The sequence below is a fragment of the Erythranthe guttata genome, chromosome 2, assembly GCF_056151865.1.
Source record: "Erythranthe guttata isolate IM_541 chromosome 2, IM_541, whole genome shotgun sequence".
Classification (NCBI taxonomy): Eukaryota; Viridiplantae; Streptophyta; class Magnoliopsida; order Lamiales; family Phrymaceae; genus Erythranthe; species Erythranthe guttata.
This window is the reverse complement of record NC_142534.1, coordinates 12,171,505-12,185,024: the sequence shown is the minus strand read 5'-3', so window position 1 is coordinate 12,185,024 and position 13,520 is coordinate 12,171,505. Positions and strand designations below refer to the sequence as shown.

Below are 13,520 nucleotides of genomic sequence, written 5' to 3'. Positions count from 1 at the left end.
CATACCTGCAATAGCATGTTTATAAGGTATTCCAGAGATATCCCACTTCCTACTGCTGTAAGTTTTTTCACCCAAATGTATTGTAAACTTCTCTTCAAATGCACCAACAACCTCAAAATGATCATGTCAATTTCATTCAACATTGTATGCCATTACTTTTTTCTTCAATTCATCCAAAATCTTTTGAATTTTTGGACATAATATGACATTGCTTTTCTGGATTAATTCTCTCTGTTGATGAATCCTCTTCATTAATAGAAGTTTGATTGCCTCAACCATGGAGATTATTGGCTTGTCTCTAGCTTGAAGTATCATTCTATTGAAATCCTCACACAAATTATTAAGCAGCATGTCATATTTTGGATGATTGGTGAAATATGCTCTTGACCAATGTTGAGGTGCCCTGGCTGCCAACCACTGAAAAGCCGTACAATCAACTCTACTTAACTCATTCATTGCTGCAGTAAAGTCAACAACTCTTGTTGATGATGCAACTTTCCACAATAGTTCCTTCAATTGCAAACCTCGATGACACAATTTAAAGTTACTATACAGTTGCATAACGCAAAACCTGTGTTCAACATCTGGTAATAATTGTTTAACTGCTTCACAAGTGCATAACGCAAAACCTGTGTTTAGCATCTGGTAATAATTGTTTAACTGCTTCCACTAACCGCTTCTACTTATCTGACATAACAGTCCATTCATAGCTATTGTCAATTTCTAAATCTGCCATTAATAGCTCCAAAAACCACAACCATGATGTTGTTTTCTCTTTCTCCACAACAGCATAAGCAACAGGATACATTCAATTGTTTCCCTTAATCCCAAACTGCAGTTAACAAAATTCCTCCACTTGGATCTTTCAATTGACAACCATCAAATCCTAATAAAGGTCTGCAATCATCCATAAAGCCTCTTTTCAATACCCCAACAAATATACATTCTCTGAAATCTCAAGATGTTGTCTTCTCTAACATGAGTCTTTATCTTCACTGTAGTGTCAGAATTTGTTGTTTTAATCTCCTATGCATAATCCCAAATTTTACCAAATTGCGCCAGCTCACTACCACTTGCTTGTTCTAGTACCTTATTCCTAGCTTTGTACATCTGAAATCTTGAGAATTCAAGTTGACACTCCAATTGTGCAATAGTCATCATGTATTTAATTGGCCAAGAATGATTGGTTCTTCTTTGATCATGGTATTTTTTTGCCACAAACTTTGAATTTGCAGCTGTAACTTTGCTCTGCCCCAAGTGTCTTGATTTGCATTATTTTTCACAATGCTTATAAGAAGCATACATCATCCAACCACAGTCCTCATCCTTACACTTCACCTTGATTCTATCAGGGACATTTTTCTTAAATATTATGCCTCTTCCATGCTTCATAGAATGCCTCCTCACAGCTTCTCTTAAAATTTGAGTAGATGAAAAACAGAGCCCAACCACAAATTGTAGATCTTTCATGTCTACTTTAGGATTGAACAATAGGAGATATGCATAATTGTATTCACTTTTTCATTCTCTTTCCTGAGTCTGAATTGTTGGAGCATTGACAATTGCACTTTGGTATATAACATCCCCATCCTACTCAATATCCACATCAATATTCTGATCATATAGGTCATCATCATATTCACTATCATACAACCTATCAGAATGGTCAAAGTCTTCTCCATATGATTGCTCTGCACTATCACTATCATAAGCCATATTGCTTTCAATATTATCCTCCACATTTGTTTCAGTCTCTTGCTCTACATTTGTTTCAATATCTTCATCTACTTCAATATCTTCTTCTGGTATATTATCATAGTTATAGTCAGATTCAAGGCTAGCAGTTCCATCTCTAGAGTGGATATTCCCAACAAATACACCTACAACCCTATCATTATCAATAAAATTCACCATATCCATTGCATCCAAATCACTTACCAATTCTTTCATCCTCGAACTACAGCCATATGATCTTTTTCCTAAATTATGAAAATACCTCAATGTTACATTGTTTCCATCTACCTCATAATGACCTAATTCCACAGACATTGTATGGATTTCTCTCATTGACATCATATTTGCATTCCAATTGACAAAATGGTCAATTTGCCCACCAACATAAACACGACTGCCAAGATCCACAAACTTGCCACCATGGTGCATTTCAATAGTAAAGTCATCTGCCTCACCTACAATAAATGATATACCACATTATTTCAAGAAGTCCGACAAATTGAATGCTAGCACACACGGACCACTGATTTTACAAAAATCGCATGTTGGTTTTGAGGGCTTTATACATTACCCCTGTTCTCTTTGTGCGTTCCTTCTCTCCTTTTCCAACTCATATTTTTTAAATCTATGGAAAGTATCACCGTAATAGCTGGTAATCGAAGAAGAAACTGAAGATTCTCACGATTTGGTGACCACTATCGCGCAATGTGTTTGAGAGCATATACCCTAATTCTTTTTTGTTCTGAAATAAGGTACGTAATGTGTTGTCTAATGAGTTGGGTTTTTTTTCAGCGATAAATAATATTTGGGTGGAAACCCTGAAAAGATGAAAATGCCCTTTAAATTGACGAAAACATGAGAAAACTGCTGAAAAATCCGCCGGAAAGTCACATTTGAGGCAAAGTGCAACTATAATGAAATTTCAAAAGGGATGAGTCTCATTTTTTAATTTATAGGGAGCAAAGTGCGAAAACTAAAAATTTTTAGGGGACGTAATGCATTTTGTCATTATTATTATTGACAAGTTGCATACATGTACGCACATACATTCGTAATTGCATCCCTCAATCTTCTGAAATGAAACTACACACCTAAACCAAAATTCAAACCACTACAACTACCGCTCAAAGTCAACTTTTCTTAGATTTTATTAAATAATTTATCAATTATCAGCATTAAATAATCTATTAAAATCTCATTTTCATTAATTAATCATCATTCATCACTAATTCCACAATAAATAAATAAAACTAGGGAAATTGGGGATAATCCCCCACACACAAAATTATGTCCCGGTCCAATTCATATTTGGACTAATAGAAATCCACTAGTAAATATCTCAAAGTTTTTTTGCTGTAAAACAATAAAGAAGAACTAACCTCTCATAAAATGTATCAAATTCGTGCAAAAAAAAAAAGGCTTACTGGCAACCTATTTATAAAGGCTAAAAAAACTGTTTTTTTACAAGAAAAATATCCATACCTAGATTATAATATAAAAACTTGTAATTAATCTAATTATAAGCGTAAAATGACTTTAAAATACTAAAACTACTAAATAAAAACGTGATTTAATAAATAGAAACTTCAAACATCAAGTCGACGTCATGAACACTCTTAATAACTCGAGTAGACACTTGGATGTGCAAGTGCATTTACTTCAAGCTCAATTTCTGACATTTTTCACTCTTATTCTCTCTACGATCAAAACAATAAAGTTTTAGATATTTAAGTTGACTTTTCAAAGAAGTTTGAATCAAAGCAATCCAACGTACGATGAGAACGTTATGTTCCGAATGGCAAAACTGCCAGACATAGGAGATAATTTCGGATGTATAGAATTCGGCTAGTGCAATGAATTGCCTTTTTATTTTGTACCAATTCTACACTATAGACTCTTCAACTAAGTCTTTGTGTCTGAATGTTGGCATTTTGAACACGAAGACCTCCATTAAAATCATGAGTTTTCGCTTCTTCTAATTCTTTATTTTAGAGCTTGCCAGGATCGTATGAATTGCATTGCAAGTATTTAATTCGTGATGCCCTTTTTGTCAATCACTGCTGCAATTTATACATTGTAAAATGGTGGAACAATTTTTTGTTGGTGGTGGACGAAGTGTACACAATAGATTTGTGTGTTTCTTTGATTTTTGGTATTTTAGTAGAATTAGTAATCTGATATTAATCAAAGATTTTTTCGCTACCGTTTTGGATTTGTTTTTTTTTTTCAATTTGAATTTGAATTAAATTTAGCAGCCGATTATACCAATCAATTACTATCGTATTAAAAGTTGACTACGCCAATCAACTACGATTTTAATAGCTGACTATACTAATTAACTACGATTTTAGTAGTTAACTAAATATGTTGAATGAAAAATGAATAAATAACTATTTTAAACAAATTAAAAAAATAAAAATAAATAAAAGAATTTAATGAAAAATAAAAGAAAATAGAATCGACCATTTTCCTGGTACCATTAAGGTGAAATTCCTCGCTACAAGGGCCCTCATCTCTTAGCCCGACTAGTATTTGATGAAGAAATGTAAATTATGGTGACTCAACGGCCTGTTAGGGTAGCAAAAACCCGAATCTGGGCCCCACAAGGAACGAACCGTCATTGGAATTGAAATTTCCAACTACAGTTGTCATAATTCAATCCTAGGACCTTGTATCAACTTACCATCCCAAAACCAGTTGAACTATACCCATGCGAGCAGGATCGACCATTTTCCTAAATTGAAAGAGTGGGAGTCTAGTTCATAAATATAGGGGTAATATGGGAAATATGTAGAATGAAAATTGACTAATAAATAAAAGTAATCAATTTCAAGGGGGCAACTATTTCAAATACTAACTTTTGCTTACTTGAATACTACCAAGTTTAAAACCAAAATTGAGTTCATATTTATCAGTTTTTTCTTACTTTAATACCAAAATAAAAAGAAAATTACAAAAACACCCTTTTATACAAAAAATCAATTATATCAAATTTTATTAGAAATTACCTAATCAAAAACCAAATAAAAAAAAAAGAAAAAAATCCCTTTGTTGTAAAAAGAAAACCTCCAACCCTCTCCAACCCTCGCCGCCGCCGCCGCCGCCGCCGCCGCTTCTTCGTCCATTGTTATCAACCCGCCGCCGCTTCTTCGTTCCGGTTTCATTCATCCAAGTAATAATTTTTTTCGAATTTTTTTTCTTTAATATTTACTTAGGATTTGATTGTTTGATATGGGTGATTAGGATTTGATTGTTTTAGGTAGAAATGATCGTTAATTAGTAATGGGTGCATCTAATTTCAGTCGATTTGAGCATTGATTTGAGATTCGTGGGTTGGTTCTTCGTTCACAATTTTCGACCTGTATATGTCGATTTTTGATGAATTTTCGACAGCTTGATGTCGAAAATTCATCAAAAATCGACATATAGTTGTCGAAAAATGTGAAAGCTTGAAATGGGATTTTTGATAATTCGACAGATAGCTGTCAAAATTTGGATGAGTTTTCGACAGCTAGCTGTCGAATATTCAACCAATTTTCGACAGCTACCTGTCAAATTAGATCTGTGTAATTTTTTTTTTTTTTTTTTATTTTCGACACTTAGGTGTCAAAAATTGTATCAAAATTCGACACTTAGGTGTCGAAACTTAATAAAATATGAATTGTTATGTTTTCGACACATACATGTCGAAAAATAAGGGTATTTTCGACCTGTATGTGTCGAAAATACATGGCGAGTTTTAAAAAAAAAAAAAAATTCAAAATCGATGTTTTAGCTCAAAAAATACATGAATACATACTTGAATGGGTTCTCCTTGCTCGTAAACTACCATTCTATTGTCATTTGACGCCATTTTGCAAGTTGTGTAAGGTTTTGATTTCTCTTGTTTTGAGGTTTTTTAGGAGGGTTTTTGGGGAGGGAGAAGAAGGAGGTGGAGGAGGTGAGGGGTTTGTGAGTGATGAGGGGAAATGTTTTTTTTAGGTTTTTGATTATTTGGTATTTAAGAAAGAAAAATAGTATTTGTAATATTTTTTTGGTTTTAATTTTCATTAAGGGCATTAAAGTAATTTACAATTAATTATTTATTTTTTATTTTTTTGGTATTCAAGTAAGCAAAAGTTAGTATTTGAAATAGTTATCCCCCAATTTCAATTCCAAATTGAAAGATGAATGGAAATAGTAAACCAGAAATGAAAATCGCTGATCCAAAAGTAAAAGAAATATATTATATTTTTGGTGTATTATAATGGGGTTGTCGTCACCCATAACGTTTTCTTCCCCTCCGTGGTTGTTCTTCCCTCTTTCCTTGCAATCTTCGCCTCAATTCCATTTTTTTTTTTCCTCTTTCAAAAAGGAAAATTATTATAATAATATCAAATAAATAAATAAATAAATAAATAAAATCCATTTTGACCTTTGAATATTTCTCTGCATTTTCGCAAATATTCTACGAGAATGATGATGATTCGTTTATTTTCCAATCACATCCGAACAAATTACACGCCGGCCCGAAGGAAACCCTTCCCCTCTTCTTCTTCTTCTGTTCTATTCGATTGCTGCATTTATTGCAAATTCTCTTACAAGTAAGTTAATTGTATACCAGCTTAAATCATTGCCCCCAGCTGTAATTTTTTTTTTTATTTTTTTATTATTTCATAATCAAACAGGATTTTAGTACAGAGAGGTGATAGAATTGGTAATTCTTAGATTTGTGAAGCATAAAAAAAGTTAGGTTCTTGCTTAGTGTGAGTTGAAAGTTGTGTTAATTTCGCTTTTGGCGTGTGATTTGGGTTGGGATTCCCATCTGGGCTGTTTCTGAATTTGCGATTTTTGGGTGGTTTTCGGGTGAGATCGGCATCCGAATTCTCCGTTAATTTTCGGAGTTTCGCATTTCGATTTTTGAGCTGCTGAAAGGGGGGTCTCTGCTCTTGTGATCATGGCCTCAATTTTATTGTTGATTGTTTGAATCCCATTTCTTATTAAATTGGGGGAAAAAGAAGAAAAAATCCTTCTTCTGGGAATGGATTCGAATTCCCAGAATGAAATCAACGAGAGCTCTCAAGTTCACGACTTCGTACACAAGTCGTTATCCAATCGGAGTATTTCTTCCTCAAAGAACTCGGGTGGGCACTCTCTTAGGGAGGTGAACTTTGCTGAGCTGGCATCGAAGCCCGTAAGACATGGCTCGAGAGGTGCGGATTCCGAAGGTTTCAGCTCCTCCTACAAAGAGATGAACGATGACGATGCGAGGATAATACATATAAACGATCCGGTTAAATCAAACGAGAAATTCGAATTTGCCGGCAACTCAATCAGGACAGGGAAATATTCGATACTGACGTTTTTGCCCCGCAATTTATTCGAGCAGTTCCACAGGGTTGCGTATATATACTTTCTTGTGATTGCGATTCTCAATCAGCTCCCACAGCTGGCTGTTTTTGGTCGAGGGGCTTCCATTATGCCGCTAGCTTTCGTCCTAGTTATCACAGCCATTAAAGATTTGTACGAGGATTATAGGCGGCACCGTTCGGACAAGATCGAGAATAATCGGCTGGCGTGGGTGTTGATTAACGACGAGTTTCGACAGATTAGATGGAAGTACATACGTGTAGGTGAGATCGTTAAAGTTTCTGCAAACGAAACTCTTCCTTGTGACATGGTTTTGCTCTCTACGAGCGACTCAACCGGAGTTGCTTATGTGCAGACCACAAATTTGGACGGAGAATCAAATTTAAAAACTCGATACGCAAAGCAAGAAACCCAAGTTAGTCATCCGGAAAGTAAAATGATTAGTGGGGTGATTAAGTGCGATAAACCTAATCGGAATATCTACGGTTTCCAAGCGAATATGGTTGTTGATGGTAAACGTATTTCTCTCGGACCTTCGAATATAATTCTACGTGGTTGTGAGTTGAAGAATACCGATTGGGCGCTGGGAGTTGCTGTTTATGCAGGTCGAGAGACCAAAGCCATGCTCAATAATTCAGGTGCTCCATCCAAGAGAAGCCGCCTTGAAACCCTAATGAACCGTGAAATTTTTTTCCTTTCGGTTTTTCTCGTGTTATTGTGTGTTGTGGTCTCTGTATGCCATGGCCTTTGGTTGAAACGCCACAAAGACGATTTGGACCTGATGCCGTTTTATAGGAAATCAGATTATTCGGGGGGTAAAGTCGAAGACTATAACTACTACGGCATGGGCAGGGAGATATTGTTTGTGTTTCTAATGTCGGTTATTGTGTTCCAAATTATGATTCCCATTTCGCTGTACATATCAATGGAGCTCGTTCGAGTTGGTCAGGCCTTTTTCATGATTAGAGATGACCAAATGTACGATGAAACCACGGATTCGAGGTTTCAGTGTAGAGCGTTGAATATAAACGAGGATTTGGGGCAGATCAAGTATGTTTTCTCCGATAAAACCGGTACACTTACTGAGAACAAGATGGAGTTTCAGTGCGCGAGTATTGGTGGCGTTGACTATAGCAATGGGAAGGAAATTGTTGAAGATGGACACATAAGTCACCCTGTTCAAGGTACTATACTGCATTGGAATTTTATTGCTTGATAATATTCGTAGGCCTTGTTTGGTCGGTAAGATTAGCCATGATTGATTAAATATTGGTCCATTAACTTTTTCGGGCCGGCCCAGGATTGTAGAAAAAACACAATGGCCCAACAATACAATTGGGGTTTTCATGAGGCTATTTAGGGCCCGTCTGGCTAAGCTTATTTTAAAAAGCTGATAAGCTCTTACATCTGATAAGCTATTTTTAAGAGCTGATAAGTAGTTACGTCTTATTTTTAGAATTACTTTTTTAAGTGTTTGAATAATAAGCTTATAAATTGTACTATTTTTAAGATCTTATATATAAAGGTGTTGTATAGATACTTTTTGAAAAAGGATCTTATAATTCTTTGAATTTTTTAGATATTTTTGGAAAAAAATTACCAAACACCTTGAAAGAACTTATAAGCTCTCAAACATCTTATAAGCGTAGCCAAACATCCTCTTAATTTTATCTTGGCTAATCCTATCCTAGGAACCAAACGAGGCCTTATTATATATCTACAAGCGTGTTACTTATATATATAATTTTTGGTGTTATAGGTGGTGAGCAGGTTTTGAGGCCAAAGATGAAGGTAAAAGTTGATCAAGAGCTTCTCGATTTATCGAAAAGAAAAAACCTAGAAGGGAGAAATGTTCGTGATTTTTTCATAGCATTGGCTGCTTGCAACACCATTGTTCCTCTAACTGTGGAGACACAAGATCCAGCTGTCAGGTTGATAGATTATCAGGGCGAATCTCCGGACGAACAGGCTTTGGTGTATGCAGCTGCAGCTTATGGTTTTACGCTTATCGAGAGAACTTCGGGTCACATAGTTATTGACATTCAAGGTGAAAGACAAAGGTAAAATTTGTAGTTAATTTCTTTACTTATTCTTTTAACTCTTTATGTTGCTCGATGAGTCATTGATGTTGAAATTTATTGCTCCCTCACTTTCTTTTTAAGAAAGTTATTAAATAACCTTGATTTTAAGGATAAGTAGTACTTATCTGACATAATTACTTACCCCTTTGTGGCTTTTCATTTTCTCTTTTATCACTTCATTATCTTCATTAATCCCTCATTAATGTTACAGTAAAGTTGAAAGAAAAAAAAAGTCCTGCCTTCAACTCTAAAACAACACTTAATATCGGAAATAAAGTTACGGTTAAAGAGACACTTGAAAAAAAATGGATGGAGTAGTAACTTAGCCGAATAAGCATTTTATCAACTATTGTATCGAATCAGCGATTCTGCTGCCGAAACTATTTATCTTTTCATCATCTTCATTAATCTGTCATTAATGTTAGTATAAAGTTGAACGAAAAAAATGTCCTGCCTTGAAACTCAAAAGCGACACTTAATATGGGAAACCAAATCATGGCTAAAGAGACACTTAAAGAAACGGAGAGGGTGGTAGAATAAGAATTTTTGTCGACTATTTATGTCGATAGTAATCCAAAAGAAGTTTTGAGTAGTAGTGGAAATTATTTATCTCCACTATGAGAGCTCTAGTTGCAGAGGTGAACGGGCTCCGGCCTTCTTGTTTCTATTGTTCCTCATTGATATCTAGCTCTGCGTTTCGTCTAATTTATTCAATAGTATAGTTTTCCTTTTTCCTTTTCTATTTCATTAATTTTCTCTCTATCTTCATTTTTTTGCTGTTTTTCAAAACTTTGAGCAATTACGGGTGTCATTTTAATACCCAATTAACGGGGCAGTGCAGGTTCGACGTGTTGGGTCTGCACGAGTTCGACAGCGATCGAAAGAGAATGTCAGTTATATTAGGATGCCCCGACAAAACAATCAAGCTTTTCGTAAAAGGCGCCGACACATCAATGTTCCACGTGATAGACAAATCCATAAACTCAAACACAATAAAAGCAACCGAATCCCATCTACAATCCTACTCCTCAATAGGATTAAGAACACTCGTCGTTGCATCAAAGGAGCTGAGCCCAATCCTATTCGAACAATGGCAGTCATCGTACGAGTCAGCAAGTACTGCCCTAATGGGAAGGGCAGCTCTGCTCCGTAAAGTCGCCACGAATATCGAGCGCCACCTCAGCATATTAGGTGCCAGCGCAATCGAAGACAAACTCCAGCAAGGGGTCCCACAAGCAGTCAAGTCTTTGAGAAAGGCCGGTATTAAAGTTTGGGTCTTGACCGGTGACAAGCAAGAAACAGCTGTGTCGATTGGATATTCTTCGAAGCTTTTGACTAGTAAGATGACTCAGATAGTTATAAACAACAACTCTAAGGAATCGTGTAGGAAAAGCTTGCAAGATGCTTTGTTGATGTGCAAGAAACTCGGGACTGATTCTTTGGCAGCTGAAATAAATCAGCTTGCGTTGATTATTGACGGAACGAGTCTTGTATATATACTGGATACTGATCTTGAAGAACAGGTATATATATATATATATATATATATATATATATATATATATATATATATCAGTGATTGTTTAAATTTCTGTTTATGTTACTGTCTTTTTAATTGTTTGTGATATGTTTGCAGCTATTTGAATTTGCGAGCAGATGTAATGTTGTGTTGTGTTGTCGAGTGGCTCCGTTGCAAAAGGCTGGAATAGTTGCTCTGATAAAGAACAGAACTGATGACATGACACTTGCCATTGGAGATGGTAAGCATTGTATTTGTTTTAATAAATTATCATAATTTTTTTGAATTACTTGGTTGATTAAAAATTGACGTTCAAATTATCTAAACTATACAAACTATTTCAGACCTTCAAAATGGATAAATATGGGGAAGAAAGGAAATAAAATAAGAACTTAATCGAATGCCACATTTACCTAATTGACCATAATTAATCCATATTTTGAACTTAGTGATAGGGGTATTGTAGGTATAACAAAAAAGTTATGAAACATAAGACATTTACACTTTTAAAGTAGGACATAAAAAAGCAATTAAACGGACATATAACTTGGTTAAGTTTTCCGATATAAAGTGACAAATTTGTCATGCTATGAGTTTTCAGGTGCAAATGATGTTTCGATGATCCAAATGGCTGATGTGGGGATAGGAATTAGTGGACAAGAAGGTCGACAGGCTGTCATGGCGTCGGATTTTGCGATGGGTCAGTTTAGATTTTTGGTGCCGTTGTTATTGGTTCACGGGCATTGGAATTATCAGAGAATGAGTTATATGATCTTGTATAACTTCTACAGGAATGCTGTTTTCGTTCTTGTCTTGTTCTGGTAAGTATATGCGTTTTGGTTGTTCGTGGAATAATGTCGTTTTGCTTTTGTTTTTGCTAAAACTTACAATAATGGGATTAAGAAAGATAGGTCGATGATTGAATTTTTTCATGTCTTTATTAACCTTTAGATATCAAGATTTTGTAGGAATTTTTGTTATGACACTCTAATAATTAAATTATGATGTCCTTGATAATGATTATTTATATCCCCCAAGATTATCAAAAAAACGCGAATGTATTAGTCTTCACTGTGGGAGTTAAATGAAATATGTAGTTTAGATTTTTTCTAGTAAAATTATGCGAGTTCATTGCATTTAGTACCCCTGTTGTTTACTGTAATAGTTATTTTACCTATTATAGTAAACACAGGGGTGCCGAATGCAATAAACCCAAAATTATGGTGTAGAAAATTAGATCTTTTAGGGATACCGTAGCTCGTGAACATATCAGTACTAAAAAATTAACGGTCGTTTTTCTTGCCTTATATTTCCAGGTATGTGCTCTTCACAAGTTTCACATTGACAACTGCCATAACCGATTGGAGCAGTGTGTTGTATTCGATAGTATACACAGGTTTCCCTACAGTAATTGTTGGAATTCTCGATAAGAATTTAAGTAGAGATTCTTTGCTCAAGTACCCTCAGCTTTACGGGGCCGGACAAAGGCAAGAGAATTACAATAAAAGATTATTCTGGCTAACAATGCTCGACACGATTTGGCAAAGCGTGGCAGCTTTTTTCGTGCCTTTGCTTTCTTACTGGGGGAGCAGTGTCGACGGTTCGAGTTTGGGTGATCTTTGGACAATTGCGGTTGTAATAATGGTGAATATGCATCTGGCTATGGATATAATAAGGTGGTCTTGGATAACACACGCGGCTATTTGGGGATCCGTAATTTCTACTTTTGTGTCTGTCATGATCATTGATCTTGTCCCCTTGCTGCCTGGTTATTGGTACGATTGCTCAACCGATTTTTTTTTTTATTTTTTTTGCATGCCTTTTTTTATTGAGTTTATTGCATTTAGCACCCCAACCAAATTATTTATTGAGTTTATTGCATGCGTACCCCTGCATTATATTGAATTGCTAAAAAAATTCCTGTGTTGTAAATATTAGCAATTTTTTAGCGCACAACCGCCAAAATGGTGAGTTTTTAGGGGGTAGTTTGCTAAAACAATTTGCATTATATGGGGAGTTTTGCTAATATTAATAATACGGGGATACTTTTAACAATTAGAGCAAACATAGGGGGGGGGGGGGGGGGGGGGGGGGGGGGGGGAAGGGTTCTTAATGCATTAAAACCCCTTCCCTCTTTTTCATTTCTTTAATAAATTTAAATAGGGTAGAATTCTCAATATATGCTCCAAATTCCGGAAACAAATAACCTTTATTTCATTTCGTTTTCTTTTTTTGGCTGAAAAAAATGAAACGAAGAATGATTTGTAGCTGATGTTATTTATTTTATCAGGTCGTTCTTTAATATTGCAAAGACGGAATTATTTTGGATGTGCGTGCTCGGCGTGGTGATAGGAGCACTCTTACCTCGTTTTGTTATAAAAGTTGTCGTTCAGTACTGTCGACCAAACGACATACAGATTGCAAGAGAAATGGAGAAATATGGGAATTCAAGAAGAGATTCACAATTAGAGATGAACCAAATTTTTGATCCCCCTAGCAGATAACTAAATCGGTTAGCTCTGTTTTTTTTTTCTTTTTTTTTTTCATACTTGTTATAATGTTTGTAATTCAATTCTTTAGGCCTTATTTATAAATCTTCTCTGGCCTGCATTTCAAGTGTTCTTTATATATTACCTACAAAGGGGTATATTAGTTTTTTATTTAATTTTTTTATTTTTATTTTTAAGTATTAGTCAGGTTGGCATTTATCTTTCTGCTGAGGATGTAATTGTAAATTATGGATGTTTTTAATACAGAACAAAAGTAACACTGCTTACGAGAATTTTCATGCAGTGAAGATCGTATATAGAAAAATTACGTATTTGCAGTTAACAAAA

The 13,520-nt window shown here is 35.2% G+C and overlaps 1 protein-coding gene across 2 annotated transcripts; it reads left to right on the top strand.

The window, feature by feature from the left end:
* Positions 1-5,895: 5,895 nt before the first annotated feature.
* On the top strand, positions 5,896-13,520 carry LOC105969730 (phospholipid-transporting ATPase 1). Of its 2 annotated transcripts, XM_088827525.1 has the most exons (8): positions 6,022-6,317; positions 6,402-8,267; positions 8,843-9,143; positions 10,006-10,687; positions 10,801-10,924; positions 11,285-11,504; positions 12,000-12,458; positions 12,974-13,520. In XM_088827525.1, exons 2-8 carry the CDS (start codon positions 6,755-6,757, stop codon positions 13,185-13,187), a joined length of 3,513 nt encoding a protein of 1,170 aa, XP_088683651.1. In that variant the 5' UTR covers positions 6,022-6,317; positions 6,402-6,754; the 3' UTR covers positions 13,188-13,520. The 2 variants fall into 2 exon arrangements, with proteins under 2 accessions (XP_012849957.2, XP_088683651.1); XM_012994503.2 differs by having other exon boundaries at positions 5,896-8,267.